Source organism: Cynocephalus volans, chromosome 1, assembly GCF_027409185.1.
Source record: "Cynocephalus volans isolate mCynVol1 chromosome 1, mCynVol1.pri, whole genome shotgun sequence".
In the NCBI taxonomy this organism is placed as follows: Eukaryota; Metazoa; Chordata; class Mammalia; order Dermoptera; family Cynocephalidae; genus Cynocephalus; species Cynocephalus volans.
In genome coordinates, this window is record NC_084460.1 from 94787172 (window position 1) to 94798282 (window position 11111).

Genomic DNA, 11111 nt, shown 5'->3' on the forward strand with positions numbered 1-11111 from the left:
GTCTGCCTTTTTTTCCCAAAAAGAACACTGTAAACAAATGTCCTTTTTGTGGTCTATTTGGTGGCATGTTTTTCGCTTTTTTTCCTGCTTTTTGTTGGTGATTTTGCTATTTAAAATGACCTTCAGGGCCGGCCCGTGGCTCACTTGGGAGAGTGTGGTGCTGATAACACCAAAGCCTCAGGTTCAGATCCATATATAGGGATGGCCGGTTAGCTCACTTGGGAGAGCATGGTGCTGACAACATCAAGTCAAGGGTTAAGATCCCCTTACTGGTCATCTTTTAAGTAAATAAATAAATAAATAAATAAATAATAAAATGACCCTCAAGCAAGTGTTATAGCTCTTTTTTGGAAAATCCCCCTCAAAATAAAATAACCCCCAACCATAGTGCTATCTAGTGTTCCTAAGCACAAGGTGGCTGTGATGTGTCTTACAGAAAATACTTCTGTTAGTTAAGCTTCATTCAGACTATAGTGTTGTTGAACATGAGCTCAATACTAATGAATCAACAATATATATTAAATAATGTGTCTTTAAACAGAAACTCACATAAAACAAGATTATGTATTGATCCATTGACAAAAACACTGGGACCAGAGGCTCCCAGGAACCTAATCCTATATTTCCTCTAGGTGCAATGGTGCACTATTCACTAACTCAGTTCACAGAGACTGTAGAACATAACTTCTGTGAATAAATAAGAATTAACTGTACGTGTAAAATAATGAAACACAAATGGACTCTCCAGCACAAAATTACATCAAAGAATGTTGGGGAGGGAGGCAGATGTGGGGTGGATACCAAGGTCATAGGTAAGTAACCATTAAGGATGTTATTTTATTTTAAACCAGAAAATTATGGTGGAGTTAATTCTAGCCATCTTTCCTAGGCTAACCAACACAGCCTAAGGTGCAGCATAGTGAGTACAACACTGAACTGAAGTTGGGAGGCCTAGTTTCTGGACCCAACTCTGCCAAACATTAACTTAAGCAAGTCATTTAAACCCCCCTAAGCATCAGTTTCTTCATCTGTTAGAGCCATTTAAATCTTGGCAATAAGAAGTCACATTTGTCATAATTTATTACCTACAAAAGGTTTTCACATAAATTATCTTATTGGATGACCTCGACGGCCCCTTCACACTCCAAAATTATATAACTTAAAGAAGGGAATCATTTTGCCAAAAAGAAAAACTATATCAAATGTTTATAATACTAAGAAGAATTTCCTTTAGATTGTTTATATTAGACATTAGTGAGAGGCAGGACTTCAAGAGCTAAACAACTGTGGACTTATTTTTAATTTGACTTTATTAAATCACTATTTTCTTTTTAAAAAATGAGTGTCTAAGGCCATTTTAAGGCCCATCTAAAGCCAGTCTAAGGCCTTCCTTGCCTCAAGGCCCCATACCACGAAAAAAATTTTGTAAACGTGGGGAAGCAAAAGTGCCACTAGATGGAGTAGGAACGAAAGACATCTATTTATCTGTAGTGCAAATAATCCTGACAGTTCAAAACTGGTCGGGTAAGGGGCATAAAGAATAATTACAATTTGTGATAATGAATATGCTAATAAAACAAGGTGACATTAAAAAAATAAAGTGTATATATCCATACAATTAAACTTTTTAAATGGGGGGATGTTGAGAGAGCACCTTCTGAGTAAACAGAGACAGTGAAGCTGAATTAGTCCTCAAAAAACTAGAGAAGTCTGGCAAAATCACAACTAGAACTTCACTCCTTACTCACCTTGTGTTCTTTCCACAAAACATGCTGACTGCGGGAAAATCTTTTTCATTCTCACTTAGAGAATATTACCAGCAACCGTGGATTCCAGTTTTTTCACATTTCTTAACATTATTAATGCTAAAAAATGTACTTGTTAGACAACTCCGAGGGACCTACTTTAGGTAACAGGCTGAGATACTAGACATACATGTTCACAAATTTACTGACATGACCTACCTGTCTGACCCTTCCAATCAGCAGGATTACAGATCTCTGAGTATCACCCTGATACTCACCGGTTTTTTTTATGCAGGCCCCTGGGTGCTACCCTCCTGGAAACTGCATGCAGAATAGCAGTCCTAAGGAAGCAAAGGCGCCAACTTGGGATGAATTCACACATTAACGTATTGTTTCCGGGATGAGTGGGCAGAATGTGTCTTTTAACCTAGTGGGCCATCGGTTTATCTGTTTTTAAAGGAAACCATACCCAATTCTTTGGGGGGGGGCGGGGGGTGAGTGTTCTTTTCGCCTTTCACCACTTAACTTTCATCGAAAATCGGAGGCAAAGATGAAAAACAACCTAATTAAGGAACGCAATTTTCGTTTGGAAAACTACTAGATTTTCTGGTTAAATACGTAAGAAATGTTTAATGACCTCATACACACAAAAAAATCACTGCTCTTCCACATCCGACTGAGGTGCTGGTTGAAATCTTTTGAAAAGGCAAAACCCTGAACAAAATCTACACAGTATGTAATACGATGATAAAGGGGAACAAAAAACGGAGGGGTTGGGATGGGGAAAGAACAGAAAACCTACGCAGAAACGTCTAGCTGGCAACCCCGGCTCACTCACTGTCCATTCCTCTGGGCCAACTTTCGAGGTGCTCTCACGCCTTTTGCCAATTTTGCACGCTAGCGCAATCTTCAGGTTTTGGAGTGCACAAGTCCACCACTGGTGGCGAGGGGGCACGGACAGGCACAACTGGCGTCCCCCCTTCCCGTGAGAAAGCAGACTGCTGAACATGTACGAGCCGAGTCCCGGATGCACTTCCCACAGCTCAGGGAAGCGCAGCGCGCGCGGGACCCGCTCCGTTCCTCTCCCTGCGGCCAGATGGCCTGAGCCTCGCCCTTGGCCCCCGAGGGACCCGCGGCTGACAGAGCCCAACTCTTCACGGCGGCATTGGGTGCCTCCGGAGAAGCCCCGGGCCGACCGCGGCCACCAGGCGGGGTGCGGGGGCTGGGCGGGCGGGCCAACGCAGGTCCCCGAGAGGGGCGAACGGGCCAGCGGCTGACATTTTTTGTTTGCACCAGACTGGATGGTGGACGGCGGTAGGCCGAGGCTTTTCCGCCCGCTGAAAGTCAGCGAGAAAAACAGCGTGCGGGGAGCAAAAGCACGGCGCCTACGCCCTTCTCAGTTAGGGTTAGACAAAAAATGACCACCACCCCTCCCGGGCCCACCCTCCGCAACCCACCACGCGGTTTGCGGAGTCTCCTTATAAAGGGGCGGCCACCCCCACCCCCACCCCCCCGCGCGGATTGGCTGAGGCCCGCCCGCCACGGCTATCGCGAGAGTAGGTCTCGTAAATTTTTTTTTTTTTTTTTTTAAGTTCCATTTCCGGCCATGAGGCCAATGGCCGCCCCGCCCCCACACACTTTAGGTCTTTACTTCCGACGTACTTTGAGGGCGAAGCTGAGTTGAGGTGCTTCAGTCTGGGCCTTTTTCAATCTCCTACAGACTAGATGCGGTGCTCCTCGACCATCTTAAAAGATGGGGAGTTCACAGAAAAATGTTAGGCCCAAGGACACAGAACAGTGCTTCCCAATTCTGATCATCACATTTGTTGGAGAACTTTGCGAAAACAGATTACCAGGCGTCACTGACTAAACCAAAATCTTGTCTCGGCTCAGTACGCTGCGTCCGAGTTCCCGCCCTGCCCCTTGTCTTTAGAATGCCTTCTCTTCTTCAGCCTCTCCTTGAGTAGGAGATGGGTTTTATTAAGTATAATTATTCATTCTTAATCTTAACATTAAGGACTGAATCTCCGTGGATTTTCTCGATCTGAAAGAAGAAAAGTAAAATGTTAAAGGACTGGGAAAATAGAGCGGAATTTTCACATTTTTCTTTCTTAGGTTATCTGAAAGGATCATCTATAACCCGGTGGAAGAGGGTAGCATCTCTGCAGAATATTCTAAACTGGTTGCTAGGTTCTGCCTTAGAAACCACTGTTAAGGATTGCGTGCCTGACTAACCGAATAAGCTACTTCAGGATCACTTTAATCTCTTGACCTCTTTAAATCTCTATTTCTTAATTTGTAGATGGGAATAATACCTGTCTTGCCTACCTCTCTGGGATGTTGAAGTTTCAATTAGATAATGTATGGTTAGCCCTATTTTCTTTACTTAAAAAAAAGTGCTTTCTTTACTTTACTAAAGTGAGGGACTGGGATCATCCTCTCTATAATGGTTGTGAATATAGTGAATGCAAGCATCAACTGTCCAAGCTGCCCTCAGATAATCATTTTCTATACCTTACCCAACCTAGTCTTCTTTACAATCACTAAAATGGGAGAGAAGATTCCGGGAATGAAATGCATCTCTTCACAAATGCTTGACTAAAGCCACACGGAGTTACTTCCTGCTCCTTGTACATGCCCGTCATCTTTACCCCCTGGAGCCTTTGCCCTGTGGTTCCCTCTGCCAGGAATGTGCTTCTGGTCAGTTTTATATATCTATTTACCTACTAGGAGTGCATCATAGAAGGCTTCAGGGAAGCAGGCAGACAGGAAAAGTCCACCATCCCTGTCTTCTAAGAACATATCTAGCGAGGGAGAAAGACAAGCAAACCAAAAGATAAGGCTGCATAAATTAAGTGGTCAGTAGAAGTACAAGTACTAGAATGTGCTGGAGGACACAAAGGAATGATAGTTTTGCTGTCATGGAGGAATTCTATAAGCAAAAAATAACTTCTTTTTTATTGTATTTTGAAAGTGCCTTTAAGTAAATTATTTCATTGCACTTCACAATAACCCTATGAGACAAATAGGGATCAGCAACCTCATTTTCTAGATGAGAACACTTATCTTCAAAATGTTTAAACAACTTGCTTAAGTCATGCAGCTGTATGTGGCAGAATCTGGACCTAACCCCACATATGTTACTCTCAAATTTAGAGGGCAAGACACTCCATTAGGTTTAAATTCTAGCTGTCTTTCAAGCCCAGCTCCAAAGCCAAATAGACCAGAAATTCTTCCTTGAACCCTCAACTGGTGTGGTACCCTCTTTGGACTCCCAGAACATTTTATACTTCTCATAGGACACTAAATCACTTTCTACCTTGTATTATTGAAATTTAGGTATGAATTCCACCTATTCTACTGAACTGCCAGCTTCTTAAGGACAGGCTCTGACTCTTGATGTAGCACTCATTGCACTTAGCACAGTGTCTTCCATAAAAGCAGATACTAAATACTTTGAACTATATGTCAATACCACCACCATTTTCTCAGCTACCCAGATCATTTCAGACCCTACTTTACCCTTCATATCTATCTAAATAGGCACCAAGTCTTGTGAGCTTTTTGTAATTTCTTCTTTTTATTTTCTGTTGCTTATAATCTTGAGTACAAGACTTGGCTACTTTACATCTGGAGTAATAACATTTTAAATGATCACTGAATCTCCAGGGCCATCCCAGTCCAATTTATTCTCCAACCTACCACCATATTCATCTTAATATAATTTCCTTATGTCTCCTGATTTTAAATCTTTAATTTTCCCCCTTTGCCTATAGAACATTTAACACTTAAAGTCTTTCAGTCCCTCCTATGATCTAAATATTTGTTGCCTCCAAAGATCACGAGGAAGCTCGATCCTCAATGTGGCTGCATTGAGAGGTGGGGCCTTTGAGAGGTGATTGTATAATAAAGGCTATGCCCTCATGAATGGACTAATCCTTTCATGGATTCATGGATTAATGGGTTAATAGATGAGTGGGTTATAATGGAAGTGGCACTGGTGACTTTATAAGGAGAGCAAGTGAGCACTTTAACACATGGGATCTCCCCCATCACCGTATGATATGCTGCATCATCTCAGGACTCTTCCTCAAGTCCCCACCAAAAAGAAGGCCCTCACCACATGGACCTCCTGGACCTTAGATTCCCCAGCCTTTTGTTTCTTCATAAATTACCCAGTTTCAGGCAGGTATCTGTTATATGTAACAGCAAATGGACTAATACAGTCCCTGGTCTTAATTTACCTTCCTAGCCATAATTCTTCCTTTGCTCCATATAAAATCATTTTAACACGATCAGTCTATCAAACATGCCATGAATATGCTTTGTGCATTCTCATCTTTAGCCCCTTGCTCATCCTGTTATGCTTGCCTGGGTATTTGCCCTCTACTCCCCCCAATATGGATTGAATTGTGTCCCCCAAGGTTTATGTATTAGAAGCTTGATCCCCACTGTGACTGCTAAGAGGGTGGGAAATCCTATTATGGTAATTGAAAGGTGGGGCCTTGAAGAGGTGATTAGATTCTGAGGACCATGGCCTAATGAATGAACTAATAATGGTGGTCATAGGTCTGGTTCTGAGAGCTTTAAAAGGAGAGCACATGAGAGTCTCTCTCTCTCTCAGCTCTGCCATTTTCTACTATGCAAGACCCCTGGGTCGCTGTCACCACCACCAAGACCTTCACTGGATGTGTTCCCTGGACTTCGGACTTCCCAGCCTCTGAAACTATAAGCAATAAATTTTGTTTATAACTCACCCAGTTTCAGGTATTTATGTTATAGACAACAGAAGCAGCTAATCCACCCCCATCCTAATGCCACCCCATACCTCTGTTATGAAGTGTTTCCTCACCACAGAAACCCTCTTTCCCCAAACTTCAACAAGCTTAAATCTTATCATGCATTTGGCACATAACATATTGTACTACAAATTGTTCTCCCTCCAAGAGAAATGTAAGCTTTTCAAGGTCAAGAATAGTGTTTCCTGTAGCATTTAACTTGGTTCCACTCAATAAACATCTGTTGTTTGACTGATTCACTATTATTATTTTCCACCATTAGAAATACAACAGAGACATGGACATCCCAATAATTGGAATATGTTCTGTTCTCCCAAGAAATAATACCCAAAGTTTTCTGTCACATATACTCAAAACATTTTCTTCTAACCATTTGCTTCTGTTTCAGAAGCATCTTTGGTGTACTATGTTGGGTCCAACTTCTTTAAATTCTGCAGCAGTGATCCACATGTCCTGAAAGGCAGAGAGGGATGCAAGAATAGAACCTCCCATCCACGCAGACATTTTCCTTTCTGGGGGAGCTGTAACCTGCACAGGAGTGTTGGCAGGAGCCACCCTTGCCAAATCCTTAACTAGCCGTTTGTCTAAACCAGGGAAAGAGGTTGATCCCCCAGCAAGGGTAATATTGGAGAAGAAGGAATTCCTCAGATCTGTATCACATTTCATTATGCTGCTGAAGCACAGCTTGTCAATGCCAGGGTCTTCAAGGTTCAAGAGACATGGAGAGAAGAGGGCCTCTGGACAACGAAAGAGCTCCTCATGGAGCTTGATGATCTTCCCGTCAGGTAGTTTGTAAACTTTCTCTAGACACTCAGGGTTCTTGGCCATTTCCTCTTCATAGTTCATTGCCACATAACAAGAGGTCTCCTTAATATCTGCAACAGTCTTTCTGTCTGCAGCACTAAGCAGCACCACACCATGGTCCTTTAACAGCATCATGAGGTAGTTGGTGAGGTCAAGGCCTGCCAGATTCAGTTGCTGGACACCATGAGGCAGACAGTAACCTTCAAAGATGGGCACACACTGGGTGACCCCAGCACCTGAATTCAGTACAAGGCCAGTAGTGAAGCCAGCAGCAAAGAGAGCCAGCACAGCCTGAATGGACATATAGAAGGCAGGAACACCCAGATGCTCAAAAAACACTTCAGTGATCTGTTGCCTGTTGGCCAGTGGGCTCAGCGCTGGCTCAGTAATCAAGATTGGGCCATCACAGGGCTTTAGCTTCAGGTTGTATTCGTAGATATGCTTCCACATGATCTCCATGTCTCCCCAGGAAGTAATGAGACCACGCTCCACTGGGTAGCTGTAGGGAGAGCAATATGATAAATGGTAGCTTTTTATTTTCCAGGTTTCTACTCTCTTCAAGCCTCCGTTAATCCCTATATTTATTACCAATATCCTTTTAGGGGCAGTAACTGCCACAGCCTCTCAGAGAAGATAACTGTCAACAAAAATTAGCACAGCTACCTTCCTCTGCCATTTTTGCTATTTTTTATTTCTCTCCCCCTTGGAAGACTGACTTAAAAGAAAATTGGAAAATCCCCACATTGTAGTGTAGTTTTAATATCAATTAATTGAAGAGAATAACCCACATGACAAAAAGTACCATGAATTAAGTAGCATTCTTAAATGAACTTGTATATTATGAACAATAACTTTCTATGTTTGAATACATTTGTGTAGATCCAGAGAGCAAGTAATGTCCAGTCTTCGAGGACTCGGTACCCTCGGAGATTTGTGGCCTGCGCATTCGCCATAAGGCCTGCTGGCTGAACCTTTCCTGTACCTCGCTCCCTTAACCTTTCTGTCACCGTTGCACCCTACACCGAGGCTCTCCCTTCGTCCCCTCCCACGCCGGCCCTACCTGCGAGGAGGAGGTACCTGATGGACAGCGAGCTCCTCCTGTCCTGAGCTTGGTCGCCCACGCACACTTCCATCTCTCTCTCGGATGCCCAGCTACGGCCCTTGGCGCGGCCCATGATGTTCGGGTAGACAAACTGGGGCTCCCGGCTCCCAGCCAGGCCCGCCTTGATCACTCCCGAGCCGTTGTCGATCACCACCGGTAGCTGGTAGTAGTTCATGCCGCCGCCGCCGCCGCCGCCTCCGGTCGCCGCGCCCCTCCGGCTGCCGGCTCTACCCGGGCCGACCGCCTGGAACGCCGCGTCACAGAGGCCCGAGCACGGCCGGGGGAGCCTGAGCCCGGCTGGCGAGGGCCGGGGACCGGGAGAGCCCCGGGCCGATGGACTCCCTGGACACCCGGTGCTCCAAAGTACCGCCCGCGATTGCTTGTCGCAGGGGTGGGCCACCCCCTCGCCCCCGCTGGAACCCGGGAATTCCAATATCAGGAAAACCCGACTTCTCCCCCTAAGATACACATCTAACCCTTCACAAGTGCACTTCTCCGACACCCCGAAGAGCCATAAAAACAGTTTCACTTCCCAAAGCCATTGAATTCTGGCTCACAGTTGTCCATTCCGGGGAGCTCTGGAATGCGCCCTTGAGACTATGAAAGGATGAGATTTGACGGGACAGTTGTCGCCGGAGGGCAGTCACTGTCCTTGAAACGCTCGTCAACTTCTAAAAAGAAAGGAAAAGAATGCTAGGACTAAACAAGAGTTTTAAACACTTTTATTATTGTTTCTGTATACTGGGCAGTGGTGTGATGTGCTTCTTTCCGGCGGTTTCTACACATGTGCGCCATAAAAACAAAATGGTAGAACCTCACTTTTTTCATTCTCATTTTCTTTTCTAACAATCTCGTCGGATTATATCTATCTATCCCTCGGTGTAATCTGGAAGCTCATTCTCATTCTACGGTCTTGATTTTTAGGTATATGGACGTGTCTGCCTAAGTGAGGTTCCTTAGGTCATATTAAGATCAGGTTCAGAAAAATGTAACTAATTTGCGTGTCAAAAAACGCACTTTGGAGGGTCGGCCCGTGGCTCAGTCTGAAGAGTGCGGTGCTGATAACACCAACGCCACGGGTTCGGATCCTATATAGGGATAGCCGGTTGGCTCCCTGGCTGAGCGTGACAACACCAAGTCAAGGGTTAGGATCCCTTTACCGGTCATCTTTAAAACCAACAAACAAACAAAAAAGAAAAACGCACTTTGGTGTCTGATGTTTGCACACCCTGTAAAGGATTTTAAAACAAGTACGCAAATTAGAGCCTCCGTTTGGTAGTCAGAAGCACCGGGAGGAGATTCACAGGTAATTTACGTCTTTCTACCACAGGCTGAAAGGATTGCTTTTAGCCAGCACAGTAAGCGCGTAGGGGCTCGGTGCTGCGCGCCGCCGCCTTCCCGCCGACCGAAGCCCCACAGCTTGCCCCGGACTCTGAGCAGCGCGACGCGGGGAACGGGTGTGTGATAAAACTCTCTTTTCCCGGAGAAGAGAGTGTACCAAAGGAAGAGCAACTAGCGGGTGGCTGGTGTCTACAGCAGTGTCCAGGGGCTTTGAAAGTACGCACAATTCAAACTTTTGAAATCGTTTCAGTACTGGTCAATTGGGCATATGGTTATTTTTGCTTTCCTGTTTTATGGTTTTGTTTTGTTTTCCCTGTTAAAAGCTATATTAATTCTGTTTAACGTGATGTTAACTAAGGTTTGCAAATCGCATGGTATCAAATACATATCAAGGTCTTTCTGAAGTATAAACCCCAGCTGAGTTTCCGTAGTGTAGTGGTTATCACGTTCGCCTAACACGCGAAAGGTCCCCGGTTCGAAACCGGGCGGAAACAGCTTTTCCTACAATCGATCATAATCTCTACTCAGGTCTTGTCGGAAGACAGTCTTGGTAGTTAGTAACTTACAGCACTACGAGAATTTGAATTTTCAGTTTTAATGTTACTTTATGCGTTTACCAAATGTTTTACTTAAAAGGCGTGCCACGTGGAAGAATGCCCCAGATTAAAAACATTCGACTCACAACCTAATACTGAAAAAATAATGTACAGCCTAAAAGGGGAGAGGAAACAGTGTAAAAAGATTAGTCCCGTCGCTTCCAGAGCATTCTTCGTGTTGTCACTTGGTTTTCCGTCGTTTCTCTTCAAGATTGCATTTTTCCCTAAACTCCAGACCATGTTTTATTATTATTCTATATACTTAGTGCCATGCTTGATACCTAGGTTCAGAAATATTTCTGAACTAATTACGGAAAAGGGTTCCGAAAAAAACAAAAACTGGAATCAGAAAGAAAATTATACTCAGAAAGATGAAACCAAGAACCAGCTTCAAAATTTTACTTATAAACATAACGACTGTGGTTTTATTTACGCGTAAGGTTCTTACGGAGAAAGAGGAATTTATAAAAAGGGCAAGAAGACTCTGGTAGGGAAAAAAATTCTCAAAAGTGAAGAGACGAATAAATGCAAGCAGAGTCTGTTCTTTAAAGCCGCGGGTAGACTGCTTACGGTCCTCACACATAACTTTTAATAAGAAAAAAAGGTTGAAGTTTTGGTTTTTTGAGATTTATGATGTCTACAGATACTAGGGAAGAATCCACCCTATCAACAAGACCTATTCTTTCTGGTACTTTTGCATATTACAGCGATCTTTTTCTTTTAC

At 44.0% G+C, this 11111-nt stretch overlaps 1 protein-coding gene and 1 non-coding gene across 2 annotated transcripts; one reads left to right on the plus strand and one right to left on the minus strand.

Moving 5' to 3' along the window:
- Positions 1-6807: 6807 nt before the first annotated feature.
- On the minus strand, positions 6808-8625 carry ACTRT3 (actin related protein T3). The gene is made up of 2 exons (XM_063078072.1): positions 8426-8625; positions 6808-7847 (listed from the first exon to the last, which is right to left on the minus strand). The coding sequence occupies exons 1-2, from the start codon at positions 8623-8625 to the stop codon at positions 6929-6931; spliced, it is 1119 nt and encodes a 372-aa protein (XP_062934142.1). The 3' UTR covers positions 6808-6928.
- A 1587-nt stretch (positions 8626-10212) lies between these two features.
- On the plus strand, positions 10213-10285 carry TRNAV-AAC (transfer RNA valine (anticodon AAC)). Its single transcript has one exon. It is a non-coding gene; the product is annotated as a tRNA-Val (tRNA).
- Positions 10286-11111: the final 826 nt, after the last annotated feature.